The 17,500-nt window shown below is 36.6% G+C and overlaps 1 protein-coding gene across 4 annotated transcripts in view; it reads left to right on the top strand.

Moving 5' to 3' along the window:
- Positions 1–17,500, top strand: part of LOC144970464 (muscle-specific protein 300 kDa-like) — a 503,594-nt gene that overhangs the window by 432,400 nt on the left and 53,694 nt on the right. For all 4 annotated transcript variants that reach the window (XM_078910148.1, XM_078910139.1, XM_078910156.1 and 1 more), the window contains 14 exons: positions 2,900–3,064; positions 3,609–3,797; positions 4,292–4,456; positions 5,004–5,132; positions 6,602–6,805; positions 8,881–9,072; positions 9,894–10,070; positions 10,925–11,020; positions 11,517–11,831; positions 12,508–12,654; positions 13,494–13,664; positions 14,447–14,601; positions 15,343–15,486; positions 17,367–17,500. The exon at positions 17,367–17,500 is cut by the window's right edge and continues 40 nt beyond it. In XM_078910148.1, coding sequence (XP_078766274.1) covers positions 2,900–3,064; positions 3,609–3,797; positions 4,292–4,456; positions 5,004–5,132; positions 6,602–6,805; positions 8,881–9,072; positions 9,894–10,070; positions 10,925–11,020; positions 11,517–11,831; positions 12,508–12,654; positions 13,494–13,664; positions 14,447–14,601; positions 15,343–15,486; positions 17,367–17,500 — 2,383 coding nt within the window. The remainder of the gene's footprint in view (positions 1–2,899; positions 3,065–3,608; positions 3,798–4,291; positions 4,457–5,003; positions 5,133–6,601; positions 6,806–8,880; positions 9,073–9,893; positions 10,071–10,924; positions 11,021–11,516; positions 11,832–12,507; positions 12,655–13,493; positions 13,665–14,446; positions 14,602–15,342; positions 15,487–17,366) is intronic.

The following is a 17,500-nucleotide window of genomic DNA, read 5'->3' as shown; positions in this document are numbered from 1 at the left end:
TTATTTGTTTCTTATTGTACGGGTTCTTCTCAAAGACAACATAAATTCACCAAAAGCGTCACCTGATTCGGACACCCACAGTAGTAGTAAAACGGAAAATGAAATGAAATTTAATCTTGAAAATCCAGATTTACAGAGAAAAATACTAGCGCTACACGCCACTGATACAGGAAAATTTGGAGAGATTACGAGAGAGAGAGAGAGAGAGAGAGAGAGAGAGAGAGAGAGAGAGAGAGAGAGAGAGAGAGAGAGAGAGAGAGAGAAATTATCGGTATCCAAGGTGTGAGAGTTGGTTCCCGTTCCTTTCTGATTACTAATGACTTCTGCAACCATGTATGTTTGAACTCGTTATAAAGTTACTGGTGTCAATCTTGGAAAATACTCGAAATTTTATTAAGATATCGTGTATGAAAATGACCGGAGGTTTAAATTCGGGAAAATCCTGGTGTATTTAGTTATTATTTACGTTTACAATTATAAATAATTTCCCAGTATACTGGCGTAAATACTTTGGAAAAGCACGTATTTTAAAATAAATGACTAGCAAACTCTTCCTTCAAATATTGATCTATTTATATGACTCTCATCTTGTCAGAGACTTTCAAATCTGGGTTCTTGTGAGGTCCCAGGTTTGAGAGGTTTTTTTTTCTTTCTCTCCCCTATATGAGGGTCACAAATTGATCACTATAATATGAAGGAACGGTTTTCTGGCCAAATTTTAAACACATAGTTTTCCAGAATACGCCAGTAAACTGGTTTCATCACCCGAATAACACGACAAAAACATATTATGTCAACATGGAATTTTTATAAGTGCAGCAATGAAAATGTTGCTGCTTGAAGCTCGAAGAAAAAAATAAAGATAAGCATTGAATTGCAACCTTCAATTTATTAGACAAAGACATATATGGTGGACGTTTTGGGGAAACCCGAAACTTCCACTGCATCTGTCTTCGTCTAATACTAATAAATTGAAGCTTACAATTCAATATTTATCTTTATAAGTGCAGTAGGAAATTTAATTTCACGTAGCTTGCAATATACAAAGTTATTAGTGTAAACTTTGGAAAGGGAAATACTGTTTTCATAAATAAATGACGTATGTCGCAATATTTTGGATCTTTCTGGTGTGCTTAGTAAAGCTATAAATACATCATTGAATATAAATTATTAAACCATCCAAATAATATAACCAAAAAAAAAAGAGACATGAAAATGTTGCTGTTTGAAGCTCGAAGAGATAAATTACAAAATGGAAATGGAATGAAAATTTCAATTCAATCTACGAAAACAGATAATATGGACGTTTCGGGTTTCCCCTTTATCAACAAAACACGGCGAATGAAACACTGAAAGACGAGTGATAAACCCGAAACGTCCAGACTAACTGTCTTTGTTGATTAAATCGAAACTTCCATTCAATTAATTTCTTCTTATTTATTTATTTATTTATTTATTTATTTATTTATTTATTTATTTATTTATTTATTTATTTATTTATTTATTTATTTATTTATTTATTTATTTATTTATAACATTTATTTATTTATTTATTTATTTATTTATTTATAACATTTATTTATTTATAACATTTATTTATTTATTTATAAAATTTATTTATTTTTTGATATATTTATTTATTTATTTATTATTTATTTATTTATTTATTTATTTATAAGTGCAGTCGGAATTCTACTTCAAAGTAGCTTGCTATATACAATTACAAAGCCATTCGTGTAGACTTTAGCAAAATAAAATATTATTAGACATAATAAATTATAGATTCCGTGTGCCAACATATCTCGGCGGTTCAAATTTTGGGGGTTTTTTGGGGTTTTTTTTTCTAATATGTAACCCGTCACTTCAAAATGGAAGTAGGCAGGGGCCGCTTAGTAAAAAATTGAATATAATCTGGTCTAAAAAATTGAAACTTAGGTTAAATTGAATGTGGTCTGATAACCCAAATTGTCATGGCCTCATTGTTGTAATGGAAATACTCTCAAACGAACGTGCATATATTTCCAGGTCCAATAACTAAAAATTGTCATGGCCTCATTGTTGTAATGGAAATACTCTCAAACCAACGTGCATATATTTCCAGGTCCAATAACTAAAAATTGTCATGGCCTCATTGTTGTAATGGAAATACTCTCAAACCAACGTGCATATATTTCCAGGTCCAATAACTAAAAATTGTCATGGCCTCATTGTTGTAATGGAAATACTCTCAAACCAACGTGCATATATTTCCAGGTCTGATAACCCAAATTGTCATGGCCTCATTGTTGTAATGGAAATACTCTCAAACCAACGTGCATATATTTCCAGGTCCAATAACTAAAAATTGTCATGGCCTCATTGTTGTAATGGAAATACTCTCAAACCAACGTGCATATATTTCCAGGTCTAATAACCCAAATTGTCATGGCCTCCTTGTTGTAATGGAAATACTCTCAAACCAACGTGCATATATTTCCAGGTCTAATAACCCAAATTGTCATGGCCTCATTGTTGTAATGGAAATGACAACAATCATAAATTAAGCCCATAATTGCGATCAGATTTTCAGGTCTGCTAATTTGTACACCGAGGTTAGATTGATGTGTTTTATGTGTTGGTTAGGACGTTATATCTGGCTGGCAGATGTAAGTATTTCATCTAAACGTATAGCATCAATACTTGACTATTATCTTAGGTTGTCATTGAATGGACATCGATAAATCAGTCAAATTACAACAACAAAAACACATACATTGAAATCAACTTCTTCTTCTTCTTCTTCTTCTTCTTCTTCTTCTTCTTCTTCTTCTTCTTCTTCTTCTTCTTCTTCTTCTTCTTCTTCTTCTTCATGATTGTCTGTATAATGTAATCGATTACATGATTCGATTATTACCTCCAGGTGATGAGCAAGGAGAAGGAGCTCCAGGCAGCCCTCCAGAAACAAGAACGATACCAGCATACGGTGCAAGAACTTACCGCCAAGATGGAACGGGCTTACATGAAATTGGACCAGTCTCCTGCCTCTGTGGCCGCACCTCTCGAGTCCAAGATAGCTGACCACAAGGTATGGACATTGATTACCTTTACCATTTGATGATAAATCAAATTAAATAATATTGCACAGCTAACAGTTAAAATAGAAGGAAATTTCAAATCTGATTTATTCTAATTTACTTATATAAATTAAGGAACATAGAACGTTACAATATAAATAAAATACATGCTTTGAAATATTTGAAATATTAGAATATTAAAATATACTTTAAAAATATATACTGTTAAATGCCAGATAAAGCATAGAGAAAATAAATGACACCCCCTCCACCCCGCCGCTTCCATAAGCTCCTCCCCCCCCCCCCCCCCCCCCTAAAAAAAAAAACAACAAAAAACACAACAAAACATGAATTTTGTGGAAAAATATCGTCCTTGTATGAAAAGAGATTTCAGATTCAAATACGCAAAACCAATATCTGATATTGTCGAAAGCTTTGTTAAATGATATTTGAATAGTTGACAAAACAAAGAAAATTCTTGCTGCTGTTATCACGTTCTATTATCTTATAGCAACGCCATTTTATTATTTAATTTGTATTGTGATTCCATCCCAGGCAACAGTTGCTGAGATAAAGGGCATCAAAGATGACATAGCCAAGGTACAAGACCTTGTCCAACACCATGTGGTGAACACCCCCCCAGACTCAGACGGTCAGAAAGCCATGGACGCTACGCTCAGCATGCTCAATGACAGATTCAAGAACTTGCAGACTCTGGCCGATGAAAAGGGTCAACAATTGCAGGTAAGAAATTTATCCATCGAATATTTCTTGTCAGAGATTAATCCACTCGGCTCTAGCCTTTAACTCCGTGCTATCCGCTCTTCCTGGAAATCAGCTCTTCCTGGAAATCCGCTCTTCCTGGAAATCTGCTCTTCCTGCCTGGAAATCCGCTCTTCCTGGAAATGTCTAGTACTTTTCAAAATTGAAAAACAAAATACTCAGTTTAATAATAATATACTCTACAGTGTGGTCGGGATGGTGGTGGTAATAAGAAAAATGCGGTGTTGTTGGCAGTAGTTATGTTCAAAATATGAAAAAGAAATATTGGAGGTAGGAGATGGAAGAGATAACGGATGATGATGAGAAAGAACTCATTCGTTTTCTATATATATAATGTGTTGGTGTTGAAAGTGCTCAGGTTTCAACTCTTGAGTGCAGCTCTAAAAGTAAATAACAGTATTTCTATGTAGACTTATATTCACTGTATACCAATTCTTGTTACCATGACAATGCAGGATGCTTTGCGGGATCGTGAGAAGCACGGCATCGCAATGAAGGCCTACAAGAATCGTGTCGGAGACATCAAGAAATGGCTGGACGAGGCCAAGGTCAGACAATCGGCTCCTGGTGTCGTGTCTGAGGACCCTCGAGCATTGCAGACTCAACTGGATGATAACAAGGTATAAATAGATACATAGATACGTACAATTGTGTTCATTTTGACTGTATTATGTTTGTGTCTTCGAGGGGGGGGGGGGGGGGAGTGTTACATTAGTTAAAATTTGTCGATATTGCTTGCGTTGTGAGTTTTAGTTTTTAGTTTTAGATTTAGAGAAGTCAAATTTTGTCCCTGTTGCTTGAATTGTGGTTTCTACTTTCAAACAAATCAAAGTTTATCCCTATTGCTCGCATTGTGGTTTTTACTTTAAAACAAATCAAAGTTTATCCATATTACTCGCATTGTGGTTTTTACTTTAAAACAAATCAAAGTTTATCCCTATTACTTGCATTAGGGTTTTTACTTTTAGACAAATCAAATTTTATCATTATTGCTTGCAACCAACCATCTTAAGATTTCAGAGACTGTTAAAACTTATCTATTGCTATAAATATAATTTTTATTGTCTATGTTTTGGATTCGAAGTAATGAATGATATTATCATTTTATTGGAATGACCACTTACGAAATTAATGCTTACAACTTGACTTGCAATGTTTCCCTCCAAGGACTTACAAGAGCAAGTGAACGCCAGACTACAAAAGATGTCAGACCTGGCCCTGCAGTGTGATGCTCTGTGTGACGGTCTGCCGCCAGCGGAGGCTGAAAAACTCAGGAATGAACTGGCCTCCTTACAGGTATACATTTTATTTTACAAGAATCACATATAACAATATTCGATGCTATACTCATTCAAATCCTCTTTGTCAAATTGGATTTTTCTTCTACTTCTTCTTCTTCTTCTTCTTCTTCTTCTTCTTCTTCTTCTTCTTCTTCTTCTTCTTCTTCTTCTTCTTCTTCTTCTTCTTCTTCTTCTTCTTCTTCTTCTTTCTTCTTCTTCTTCTTCTTCTTCTTCTTCTTCTTCTTCTTCTTCTTCTTCTTCTTCTTCTTCTTCTTCTTTCTTCTTCTTCTTCTTCTTCTTCTTCTTCTTTCTTTCTTCTTCTTCTTCTTCTTCTTCTTCTTCTTCTTCTTCTTCTTCTTCTTCTTCTTCTTCTTCTTCTTCTTCTTCTTCTTCTTCTTCTTCTTCTCTTCTTCTTCTTCTTCTTCTTCTTCTTCTTCTTCTTCTTCTTCTTCTTCTTCTTCTTCTTCTTCTTCTTCTTCTTCTTCTTCTTCTCTCTTCTTCTTCTTCTTCTTCTTCTTCTTCTTCTTCTTCTTCTTCTTCTTCTTCTTCTTCTTCTTCTTCTTCTTCTTCTTCTCTTCTTTCTTCTTCTTCTTCTTCTTCTTCTTCTTCTTCTTCTTCTTCTTCTTCTTCTTCTTCTTCTTCTTCTTCTTCTTCTTCTTCTTCTTCTTCTTCTTCTTCTTCTTCTTCTTCTTCTTCTTCTTCTTCTCTTCTTCTTCTTCCTTCTTCTTCTTCTTCTTCTCCTTCTTCTTCTCTTCTCTTCTTCCCTTTTCTTCTTCTCTCTTCTTCTCTTCTCCTTCTTCTTCTCTTCTTCTCCTTCTCTTCTTCTTCTCTCCTCCTTCTCTCTTCTCTTCTTCCTCTCTTCCTTCTCCTCCCCCTCTCTCCTCTCCTCCTTCTTCTCCTCTCTCTCCTCCTTCCTCCTCTCCTCCTTCCTTCCTTCCTCTTCCTCTCCTTCCTCTCCTCTCTCTCCTCTCCTTCCTCCTCTTCTTCTCCTTCTTCTCTTCTCTCCTCCTCCTTCTCTCCTCTCCCTTCTCTCTCTCCTCTTCTCTCCTTCTCTTCTTCCTTCCTCTCCTTCTTCCTTCCCTTCTTCCTTCCCCCTCTCTCTCCTCCTTCCTTCTCTCCTTCTTCCTCTCCTCTTCTCTCCTCCCTTTCCCCCTCTCTCTCTCTCCTCTCTCTCCTCTCCTTCTCCTTCTTCTTCTCCTTCCTTCTCTTCTTCTCTTCTCTTCTCTCTTCTCTTTTCTTCTTCTTCTTCTTCTTCTTCTTCTTCTTCTTCTTCTTCTTCTTCTTCTTCATCTTCTCTCTCTCTCTCTCTCCAGTGATCAGGTTGTATTCTTTGATGCCTTGCTCTTTACCTTCAAATCAAAACTTTAGTCTCATTTCTAAAATATAATTTGAGCAACTTTCACATTAACTTATATTATACTTTATATTATATATATATGATATTATACATTAACGTGTATTATACATCCCATACTTTACTTACAGAATCAGCTTAGTCAATTCAAGAAGTCCACCATAGAAAAACAAACGAAGCTGAGAGCAGACATCAAAGATGCTGAGAAAAGGAAGAAAGAGATGGAGGATCTTGGCTTGAATGTCCAACGTCTCCAGAAATGGATGAGCGACTCCAAGGAAATGACCAAACCGTCTACACCAGAAGTGTCCACTTACTCTCCAGATATCCATAAGGTATGTTTTCGTTGTAATTGGATTCAATAGTCTGATGTCACGACGCCCGGCAACGGCGGCCATCTTGGTTCTAAACAAAGAAAATCATTACTTTTTATTCTTCATGCTAGCTCGAACTTTTCATATGCCTTGAGATCAGAATGTGTAAAAGTCAAAACATGATCAAATTTATGTTTTTTTCCCTCTGGATACGCGTTTATGCTCGCCGGAGAAATATTTCATACGGGCGTCCGCCATTGTTCCGATAGTTTAGAGCCAGTGTTGTTAAGTTACCATGCGTCATTAGGAAGTGACGATACGACTATTGAATCCTATGTAGGTCCTTCAATGCAACTCCCCCCCCCCCCCCCCCACACACACACAAATCTTTAAATATCCGGTGGGTTTTTTTGACCTCCCCTTTTGGACAGGAGGTCCCTTGCTGTGTCTTCTATCTATCTCTATCTGTTTTCTGACCTGTTTAATTTCATTGTCGTGGAGTGGGACTACTTGGTTTTGTTTTGTCCCATGTCAGAGTCCTTGACTGAGAAGTAAACAGTCAAATGTATTTTGTTACTTTTAGGAGATGATATGTTTTTTCCCCTTCGTAAATAATCTCTTTCTCTCTCTGTCTGTTACGTATACCACTGATCGTTGTATTTTTGTTTAGACCATGTCATGTAAATAAGTGAGTTCCTCTTAGTGGGATCCTGTGCTGACGTCTGGATGGGACTTTTAGGTGATCTCAAACTAAGTAATTTGATGGTATGATCTTGGAATCTACATCTCTTCCCGATTTGAACCAATTCCCTTTTGTCATACTTTTTCGTGGGTGTTTTACTTCTAATTCTAGATTTTTTACTGTCCATTTTCTCCCTTTTTGCTGGCGCTGATATGACATAAATGTGTAACGAGCACCGTAAAACCCTTAACCCTCTCCTTACCAACTATAGGAAAATCGTCACATTCATTACAATACAACCAACATTTTTCTTATTCGAATTTCTCTTATGTATCATAAAATTTCAAGAAAATGAACAATGTGTTGTAGAGAAGATTTTGCTAAGGAAATCATGTATCGCAAGAAATTTACTACTATTGTTTCTGAGTGATAAAAAAACCCCTATTTTTGTGTTAGTTCTCTCAGAAGTTTGGAGGAAAATCCTGAAAATGGCTGGTAAGGAGATGGTTAAAAAAAACTCATACTAAAAAAAATAAAAATGTTAATACCACCCACCTTTATCCTACCACCCCCCAAAACAACTTTCTAGTTGAGATCGCAAAATCTAGGAAATTTGCATGTCCTTCTTTCTTTCTTTCTTTCTTTTTTTGTTGTTGTTGTAAGGGTAAGGTGGAGGAAATTCACCCTTTCACCCCAAGAAAAACACTCTTAACGAACAAACCGTTTTTATTTCAAAAGGTTCAATGTGCCCTAATGCTGAGGTCTTCCTCCACAGTGCTTACTTCGGGCGGAAGTCTGTTGTTTTTATAGAATGTTACCACTTACACATTACCTGGTTTTCTCTTTACATATGTGACCCCTCGTCTCAAAACGGTATTAAGTCGGGATGGACCAGATGCTAAAAAGTCAAATTATAGTTAAAATGGTCTGAAATATAAAACGTTGGTATTTGGTTCAGTAAAATATGACATTCCTTCTCCTATGTAAAGAAAATGAACTCAACTTAAGTCTGATATTTCTGGCTACAAATTTCATTTTCTGCATTTTAATCATCCCGACTTAATACCGTTTTGAGACGAGGGGTCACATAATATATGCATGCACAATTTATCTGTATATGGGTGATCATTCCATCACGAGAGAGAGAGAGAGAGAGAGAGAGAGAGAGAGATAGATAGAGAGAGAGAGAGAGAGAGAGAGAGAGAGTGTGTGTGTGTGTGTGTGTTTGTGTATATGTGTGGTGGGAGGGGGGGGGATGTGCTTTTCTTTCTGTCTTCATGTCTGACATCGTAAGGTTTTAGACTTGCTTTAGCTATTTTAAGTACCCCTATGATTGTTATGAACAAGTATAATTTAACAATTGTTTACATCTATACTTTTATGTGTTTCATTTATATATATCTAAAAAAAAAAGGATTTGGCGACAGACATAAAAGAACACAAACAGCTTGTCCGCCAATTGTCCAAACGTGGTTTGAAATCTGGTCCTCCTGGAGTAACTACTGCCTCGGACAAGGAGGTTACAGCGAGCTGGGAGAGGTTGAGCAGGGAATTGTCTCAGAAGACCAGGAATTTGGAGGATATCCTAAGGACCAAGAAACCTGGGGTGAGAAAATTATTTTAAAGAAATTTTAGGATGTTTCATTGGATTACAGTGTCAGATGAATTGGAAATTGGTTTTAATGATATGTACATTGTAACCATACTTGTTACTTTTGTAAATGCTTGAATTATAGAGCTATATATTTGTTAATGGATCTCACTTACATGTTTATATTTGTTTTTCGTTTTTTCTTTCCTTTTGTTTTGTTGCTTTTTTTCATGGAAGATATAAACTTTTTTGTTTGGAAAGAAACATAGTCGCTTCAATATCCCGTTATCGATGTGGAGAAAATGACATTATACATTAGTAATAAAAGAAATGTTCCTCATATCAGAGATACCTATAATATATCGTAAATATCAAAGCTTTTGCCAAGGTTCTCTTAGAGAATTATAAATTATTCATCAACAAACTGAAGGCGTCCTTCAGAAATAGTCCATTTTGTCCATGAGTCAGAGATAATAGTTTTAAAAGATGGAATGAATTACATGTGAAGAATGGTTTTCCAAAATTAGTTATCTCTTGTTTCTCGCCTCCCATCTTAAAATATTGAGGGTTATTTCCCTTAGAGTCTCTCTTTGCATCTACTATTCCATTGTGGTTTAACATCAATTTCATATCACTTTAGGGACATTTTGTGACAGTTTTGATACTTATTTCGTCAGCTTTCCGAGAGATAATCTCAAAAAATGGGAAAGTCGACTTATTGAGGTTTTGAAAACCCCTCTTCATTTGTGTTACTAAAATGACGACCTATATCCTTCATAAAAAGATAGAATACATTACTTTTTTTCGGACTCAAATTGACGACTTCCTTTGTACAGGATTTGGTCCAAGTGTCCCTTCACGCCCCAGCCAGACAAGCGGACTCGTCCAGACAGTTGGGAGAGGTGAAGAAGGTCCTGGGAGATCTTGGTGACTGCTGGGACCAGCTGCAGACACAGTTGGGAGAGAAACAGTTACAGCTAGATGATGCCTTAAGCTTCCAACAACAATACCAAGTAGGCTATGTACTATATGTGACCCAACGTCTCAAAACGGTATTATGTCGGGATGGACCAGATGCTAAAAAGTCAAATTATAGTTAAACTGGTCAAACATATGAAACGTTGGTATTTAGCACAGTAAAATATGATATTCCTTCTCCTCTATAAAGCATAATAAATTAAACTTAAGTCTGATATTTCTGGCTACAAATTCCATTTTCAACATCTTAACCAACCCGACTTAATACCGTTTTGAGATGAGGGGTCACATATTTGTCGATATTTGGCCAGCGACTGGATCATATTATGTAATTACTGCATAAACTAGGAACCACTGCGGTGAAGTATAAAAAAATCTTAAATTGTATATGATACAGTATGAGACATATATAATAGAAAATTCAATAAAATATCTGTATTCCTCAGTATTTTCTAGATGACAACTCAGGGTTGACAAATTATGGAGCATGTGCCGATGTAAGATTAAGATCTGAAAAAGTTTATATGAAACAATGCTAGACAAAACTAGAAAAAAAAACATCCCAAAAATTCAGAGACTGATTTTTTTGTTGTATTTTTCTTTCTTTGCTTTGTTTGGTAGTGTTTCATACACATTTTTTTCTGAATTTTTTAGCTGCCTTGTCTCGCACTGTGAAGTGTACAGTTTTATTTAGATTTTATGTAAGATTTTGGTAATGAAACCTGCTTGAAATATAATGAATATTCTTGGAATATTTTATAAATCTATTTCGCTGTGTTGTTGATATACGTATTTGAGCTTTTCTTTTTCCAAGTTTTACGAATGAGTCATTGCATATAGGTACTTTTTGTTCTAATCACGTTTTGTTTTTAAAAATTTCTTTTCTCAGTCTGCCTTACAGAACGTGTCTGGTTGGCTAGACCTCGCTCAGCAGCAACTGTTCACCGTGCCATCCACCACAGAAGAACATATCCGACAGAATGAGGTAGAGAAATCACTTTTTCTTTGAAAATTCGAATGAGAAATTACCTACATTGTGATATTTTGCTTTTGGCTTAGACGTTTTTTAGTTCTTTTGTTTGATTGTTTTTTTATTTCCTTCTTATTTTTTCATTTCGTTTTGCTCTATATATTTATTTTTGTTTTGTTTGTTTTTTTGTTTTGTTTATGATTTGTTTTGCTTTTTTGCTTTTTTTTTTTTTTTTGGGGGGGGGGGGGGGGGGGGGGTTGGTGTTCTGTTTGTGGTCTATAATGGTTTGGAGAGGGGAGGAGGGATTGTGGTGATGGTCGGTACCTTACAGTTAACTTTAAAATATCTTGTTTTATAGAAATAATGTTTTTTTTCTTCTCTTGTATGCATACACACTGAGGCATACACTTCGGATTCCATCGTTTCAGCCATTTCATACTAATTGTGAATGAACTCCTGCGATTGTACCTAATTTGAGTACTTTAAAATCTGTAATTTTTTTTATTTTCAGAATCTTCAAAAGGAAATCAAATCTCTGGAGAGAGAATTGGCCTCTGTGTGCGAGCAAGGCGACGAGCTGATGAAATCGACGAGTGGCACCAACCAGGATCTCATCAACAGCTGCTTGGCCAGCCTCAACAATCGGACACGAATCCTGGAGGACACAGTTCGTGCCCAGGCAGATGATCTACGGGACGCCAGCAGACAGTGGAAGCAGTACCAGGATGAGGTGGCTGAGCTACAGAGGCGATTGCAGGAGACACAGAAACTGGTGTTAGCACCCACCTCTACACAGTCCTTGGATCAGCTGATGTCAAATAACCAGGTAAGCTTTATGAGGCATTTCAAAACTTGTATCATCAAATGGGGAAACTTTGCCTCTGTAAATCTGGAGCATTTTGAGTAAGCTCGGTTTGTTGTAGTTATTTCCTAGTTGAAAGACATGACTTATTATTAAAAGAAATAATTGCGACAAAATTAAATATATTCTATCATATTAGCTGCTTAAAAATATCCCATTATGCTAAATTAATGGGAGAAGGGTTCATGAGAGGATACCCAGTTGTTGAAACATAATGACGGGGGCCCAATAGTTACCCAAGGACGATGTTGAAGGTGGATCACGAACTGTCTTCAGATGTTTAATTCTTCTTCTTTCAGCTTATCCCGCAGTTTGCAGGGTTGCCACAATGAATGCCACACCTGAGTCTGATGTTTAATTAATGCACATTTTCCAACTCTTCGATGACCCAAATGGGTTTTTGTTGCCATAAAGGAGAAGACTTTTCTCGACCAAATATATGGCTGATATGAATTGGGCATGTATTGTAAGGGTCTCCTGAGTGTGGCTTTTCCCACAATAAACAAAAGGTTTGACTCAATAGCTGAGAAAAATTATGGAACTTAGACACAATATTTTGATATTCAATTTTTTTAGAAGTGCAATATGACACTTAGAAATATAAACATTATTTTATGCATTATTTGTCCGATCGTTTCAGAAAATTGAAGCTCAACTCAAGAAATGTGAAACAGAGCTAAAAGATTTGAAGTCCAAAGAGTCTGCTTTAACCAAAGCCTACCCAAAAGGAGTCTTTCCATCAGAACTTGCCACATTACAATCCAATTACATGGAACTGCAAAGAAGGGTGAGCCTCTATGTTGTTAGCGTCGTTTAGGAAACGTATTAGATTCCTGGTGAATATGAGAATGTTTTAGGTCATTCCTAACCCCCTCCTTACCACCTCAAAATCAAAATCGACACATTTGTTACGAAATAATTCTAAATTTTTCTTATTCATATTTATTTTGTACATTTGAAACTTTGAAGAGTGATCTTTGTTTAATTAATGAGAACATAAAGTTGTTTTGTAGAGAGATTGTTTCAGTTTTAAAAAATCAATTTTTCTGCTGGGTAAGCCTGTCATTTTGGAAAATACTGAAAATGATCGATAAGGAGAGAGTTAAGACAAATCAAAAATAGATAAAATAAAATAAGATAAACATTAATAACTTGTTTCGTGAAAACTATTTTGCAATTGAAGATGATTGGCTTTGTGTTTTTCTTGTAGTTAAGGTGTGTTTTTATTTTGTTATTAATATGAATTCTTCACAAGATTCATAGTGTGTCTTAATTTAATTTTATATCTCTCTGCAAGTGACACGAGCATTTACTTTGGACATATTTCTGATCTTTGAATATTGTCTTGATTAGCTACCGACAACAGTCTGGCTTCTCTCCCTAAATTACCCAGAGCAATTTTATTTAGTATACTCGCCTTTCTATAACTTTCTTGAGTCAGTCCAGATGCCATTTCACAAACAGTCTTTCTCTTTCCCTTCAAGACATGCCCAATGTAATTCTGCCCCTTACTTTTAACAATAAAATAATTTTTAGAATAATAGCCTAATCGTTTTTTTTTTTTATGCGAGCAAAGTTTTTAAAAGTGACATTTTCATTGTTACTCTTTTTGATGCTATGATGCAGGCCCAAGAAAAGAAATCCAGCCTTCAGAAGTCTGTGTCGGTGCAAGACCAGTTCCAGAAGATGTTGAAGGATTACGCAAGCTTTGTGGAAACGGCTCAAGACAAATTACGTAATGACTCTATCTCAGCCAGAGATCTCAACCACATCAGACAACAGCTGACCACACACAAGGTTAGCTTACACATTATATTGACTCGTCCGTTTGTTGGGTGCTGGTCCAGAGGAATTCTAAATATAGTCTATAGTTTATGTCTGGTATTAACACTCAGATAAAGAAAACACGATTTTTTTTATATGCTAGGTTTAAAATAACCATGTAGTGAAATTTGAATGGTTTGATTAAAATCAAACTTCGAACTTCGCAAACCAAGTATTTGGGACTTAACGTCTAGCCATAAAATAAATCTTTGCACAACGATTCAAATGATATGATTTATTTTTTCAAAACAAATACTTGTTTATTCTGACCCGGGATCACCATGGACCGCTGCTAAAAATAGGGAGTCGTGGGTTGGAACACGAAATGTTTTATTGTTACCGCCGGGTTTTGCGTAGTCGGCAACGAGAACTCTTGCTGTGACAGTTGGATTCACTAATCTGATGTCACGTTGCCCAGCAACGGCAAGCAGCCTGGTTCTAAACAAAGAAAATCGGTACTTTTTATTCTTCATGCTGGCTAGAACTTTTCGTATGTCTTGTGGTCAGAATGCATAAATGGCCATGATCTTATTTATAATGCTTTTCTCCTCTGGATACACTTTTATGCTCGTCGGAGAAATATTTCATACGGGCGTCCGCCATTGTTCCGATAGTTTAGAGCCAGTTACTAAGTTACCATGCGTCATTACGAGGGAAGTGACGTCATGACTGTTGAAGCCTATTATAATTAAGATTTCCTGTTTGATGTTGTGTCAACAATAACACATTTTTCTACCTTACACACGTGCACACAGGATTTCTTCTCAGACCTGGAGGTCCATAAGGCTATTCTAGATTCCTTGTACAGCCAATGTGACGAAGCGACCAAGGAAAAACACAAGGCCAAGCACGCATCGCTGACGAGTCAGACTCACGTGTTAGTGGACCAGGCATCGCTACATGGACAAAGGTAAGAGAATATACCAGTAGGATTATTAGGATAGTTATTGTGTTGATGGCTCAAGTGTAGTATCAATATTAATGACAGTAATGAGTCATTTCTATCATATGCAACAGGCATACTTTGTATGATAGGAGAGTTATTGTGATGATGAGTCAAGTGTAGTATCAATATTAATGACATTAGTGAGTGATTGCTATCATATGCAACAGGCATACTTTGTATGGTCATTGGGAAATTGTTGTATGCTAAAGAAATAAAGAGGTTACAATTGGAACTTGCAATGCAAAATCAGAAATAAAGAGAAAAAATATGATAATGACCTTGATAGATGCCATTATATAGAATTTCACTTAGGCAGGTGAGAATGTAACTTTTTCACAGAAAGGTACAGATGGTATTGGTGAACAAATGAAATATATGATTTACTGACTTACTATTCAAATTCAATACATGGTCTCATGGGGAAACAATAGAAACATTGGTACATCACGTAAAAACCAAATAGACGGATTATATGTTTTTAAATGTTTTTATTGATTTTGTTACGGCTGAAGAAGGATTTTGATCCCGAAACGTTCCGTGTGTAGTTTTTTTTTTTTTGTTCTCTTTTGAAACGGTATATTCATTTTTCTCTATTACTTGTAATGTCGAGTACACCAGAATAAATTTTTCTATGATGAGATGTGACGTGGTCAAGAACTTACTTAGATGTTTATTTTGATCTCTCTCGTTATTTTCTCTCCCAAGACTTGAACGCCTGACAAGACAATGGACAGAGCTAGACGAGAAGCACGTTAGACTTCAAAAGACCCTGAACAACCTTGAAGCTCAGATACCTCGTCCAATTGCCAGTGGCGATTCTCTCGTGACTATTCAAGACAAGCTTGGCATGTGAGTCATTGACATCTAATATTTACCCGCCGCCTTGTACCTCATAAGCTACTAAGTTGATTTGTTGATAATTGGACAATTAACAAATTAATCAAGAAAACAGTAAAAAGCTCATGGTTTAAATTGAGTTTTTCTTATCTAAGAAATGTGAAAAAAACCTAATTAGTGGGTTGGGTGTGCACCATAGTCGGCCATCGTGTACATTCGTGTGTAATTTAAGCCCAAGCCAAGTATATACAGACATTATAGTTTAGGTTTTTGAAAAAAAACAACATAATTTATATATCAACATATTCTGATCCAGTTACTTCTCTAACTGACGTAGTGAATGCTGATCTTATAAACACAGGTAGTCATGACAAGCTAAACATAGCTTTTAACCATGATTTTTCCTTCATTTTTTGAAGGTATGATTATAGCATCAGACGTTTTAATCAAATTGCAAAGAAAAACGCCTTCAATCAATTACTGTAAATTTATTTCTTTTCCTTGTGTATATGGACTCTATCATCGTCGTTATTCCTCTGTGTCCACCCCTTGTGTAAATGGACTCTATCATCGTCGTTATTCCTCTGTGTCCACCCCTTGTGTAAATGGACTCTATCATCGTCATTATTCCTCTGTGTCCACCCCTTGTGTAAATGGACTCTATCATCGTCATTATTCCTCTGTGTCCACCCCTTGTGTAAATGGACTCTATCATCGTCGTTATTCCTCTGTGTCCACCCCTTGTGTAAATGGACTCTATCATCGTCATTATTCCTCTGTATCCACCCCTTGTGTAAATGGACTCTATCATCGTCATTATTCCTCTGTGTCCACCGCTTGTGTAAATGGACTCTATCATCGTCATTATTCCTCTGTGTCCACCCCTTGTGTAAATGGACTCTATCATCGTCATTATTCCTCTGTGTCCACCACTTGTGTAAATGGACTCTATCATCGTCATTATTCCTCTGTGTCCACCCCTTGTGTAAATGGACTCTATCATCGTCATTATTCCTCTGTGTCCACCCCTTGTGTAAATGGACTCTATCATCGTCATTATTCCTCTGTGTCCACCCCTTGTGTAAATGGACTCTATCATCGTCATTATTCCTCTGTGTCCACCCTTGTGTAAATGGACTCTATCATCGTCATTATTCCTCTGTGTCCACCCCTTGTGTAAATGGACTCTATCATCGTCATTATTCCTCTGTGTCCACCCCTTGTGTAAATGGACTCTATCATCGTCATTATTCCTCTGTGTCCACCCCTTGTGTTAATAGACTCTATCATCGTCGTTATTCCTCTGTGTCCACCCCTTGTGTAAATGGACTCTATTATCGTCATTATTCCTCTGTGTCCACCCCTTGTGTAAATGGACTCTATTATCGTCATTATTCCTCTGTGTCCATCCCTTGTGTAAATGGACTGTATCATCGTCATTATTCCTCTGTGTCCACCCCTTGTGTAAATGGACTGTATCATCGTCATTATTCCTCTGTGTCCACCCCTTGTGTAAATGGACTCTATCATCGTCATTATTCCTCTGTGTCCACCCCTTGTGTAAATGGACTGTATCATCGTCATTATTCCTCTGTGTCCACCCCTTGTATAAATGGACTCTATCATCGTCATTATTCCTCTGTGTCCACCCCTTGTGTAAATGGACTCTATTATCGTCATTATTCCTCTGTGTCCACCCCTTGTGTAAATGGACTCTATCATCGTCATTATTCCTCTGTGTCCACCCCTTGTGTAAATGGACTGTATCATCGTCATTATTCCTCTGTGTCCACCCCTTGTGTAAATGGACTCTATCATCGTCATTATTCCTCTGTGTCCACCCCTTGTGTAAATGGACTGTATCATCGTCATTATTCCTCTGTGTCCACCAGGTACAAAAAGCTTCAGAGAGACCTGGCAGATGAGAGAGGGACGGTGATGGAGGTAGTGGACAGAGGCAAGCAGATCCTACACAGTGTCAACTGTCCTACATTGGAGACGGCCATTGCTGATTTGGCCGAGAAGT

This window comes from Berghia stephanieae, chromosome 1, assembly GCF_034508935.2.
Source record: "Berghia stephanieae isolate SIO BIC M18660-M18661 chromosome 1, UCSD_Bste_1.3, whole genome shotgun sequence".
Taxonomy (NCBI): domain Eukaryota; kingdom Metazoa; phylum Mollusca; class Gastropoda; order Nudibranchia; family Aeolidiidae; genus Berghia; species Berghia stephanieae.
The sequence above is the reverse complement of the archived record's forward strand: the minus strand, read 5'-3'. Positions and strand labels throughout refer to the sequence as shown.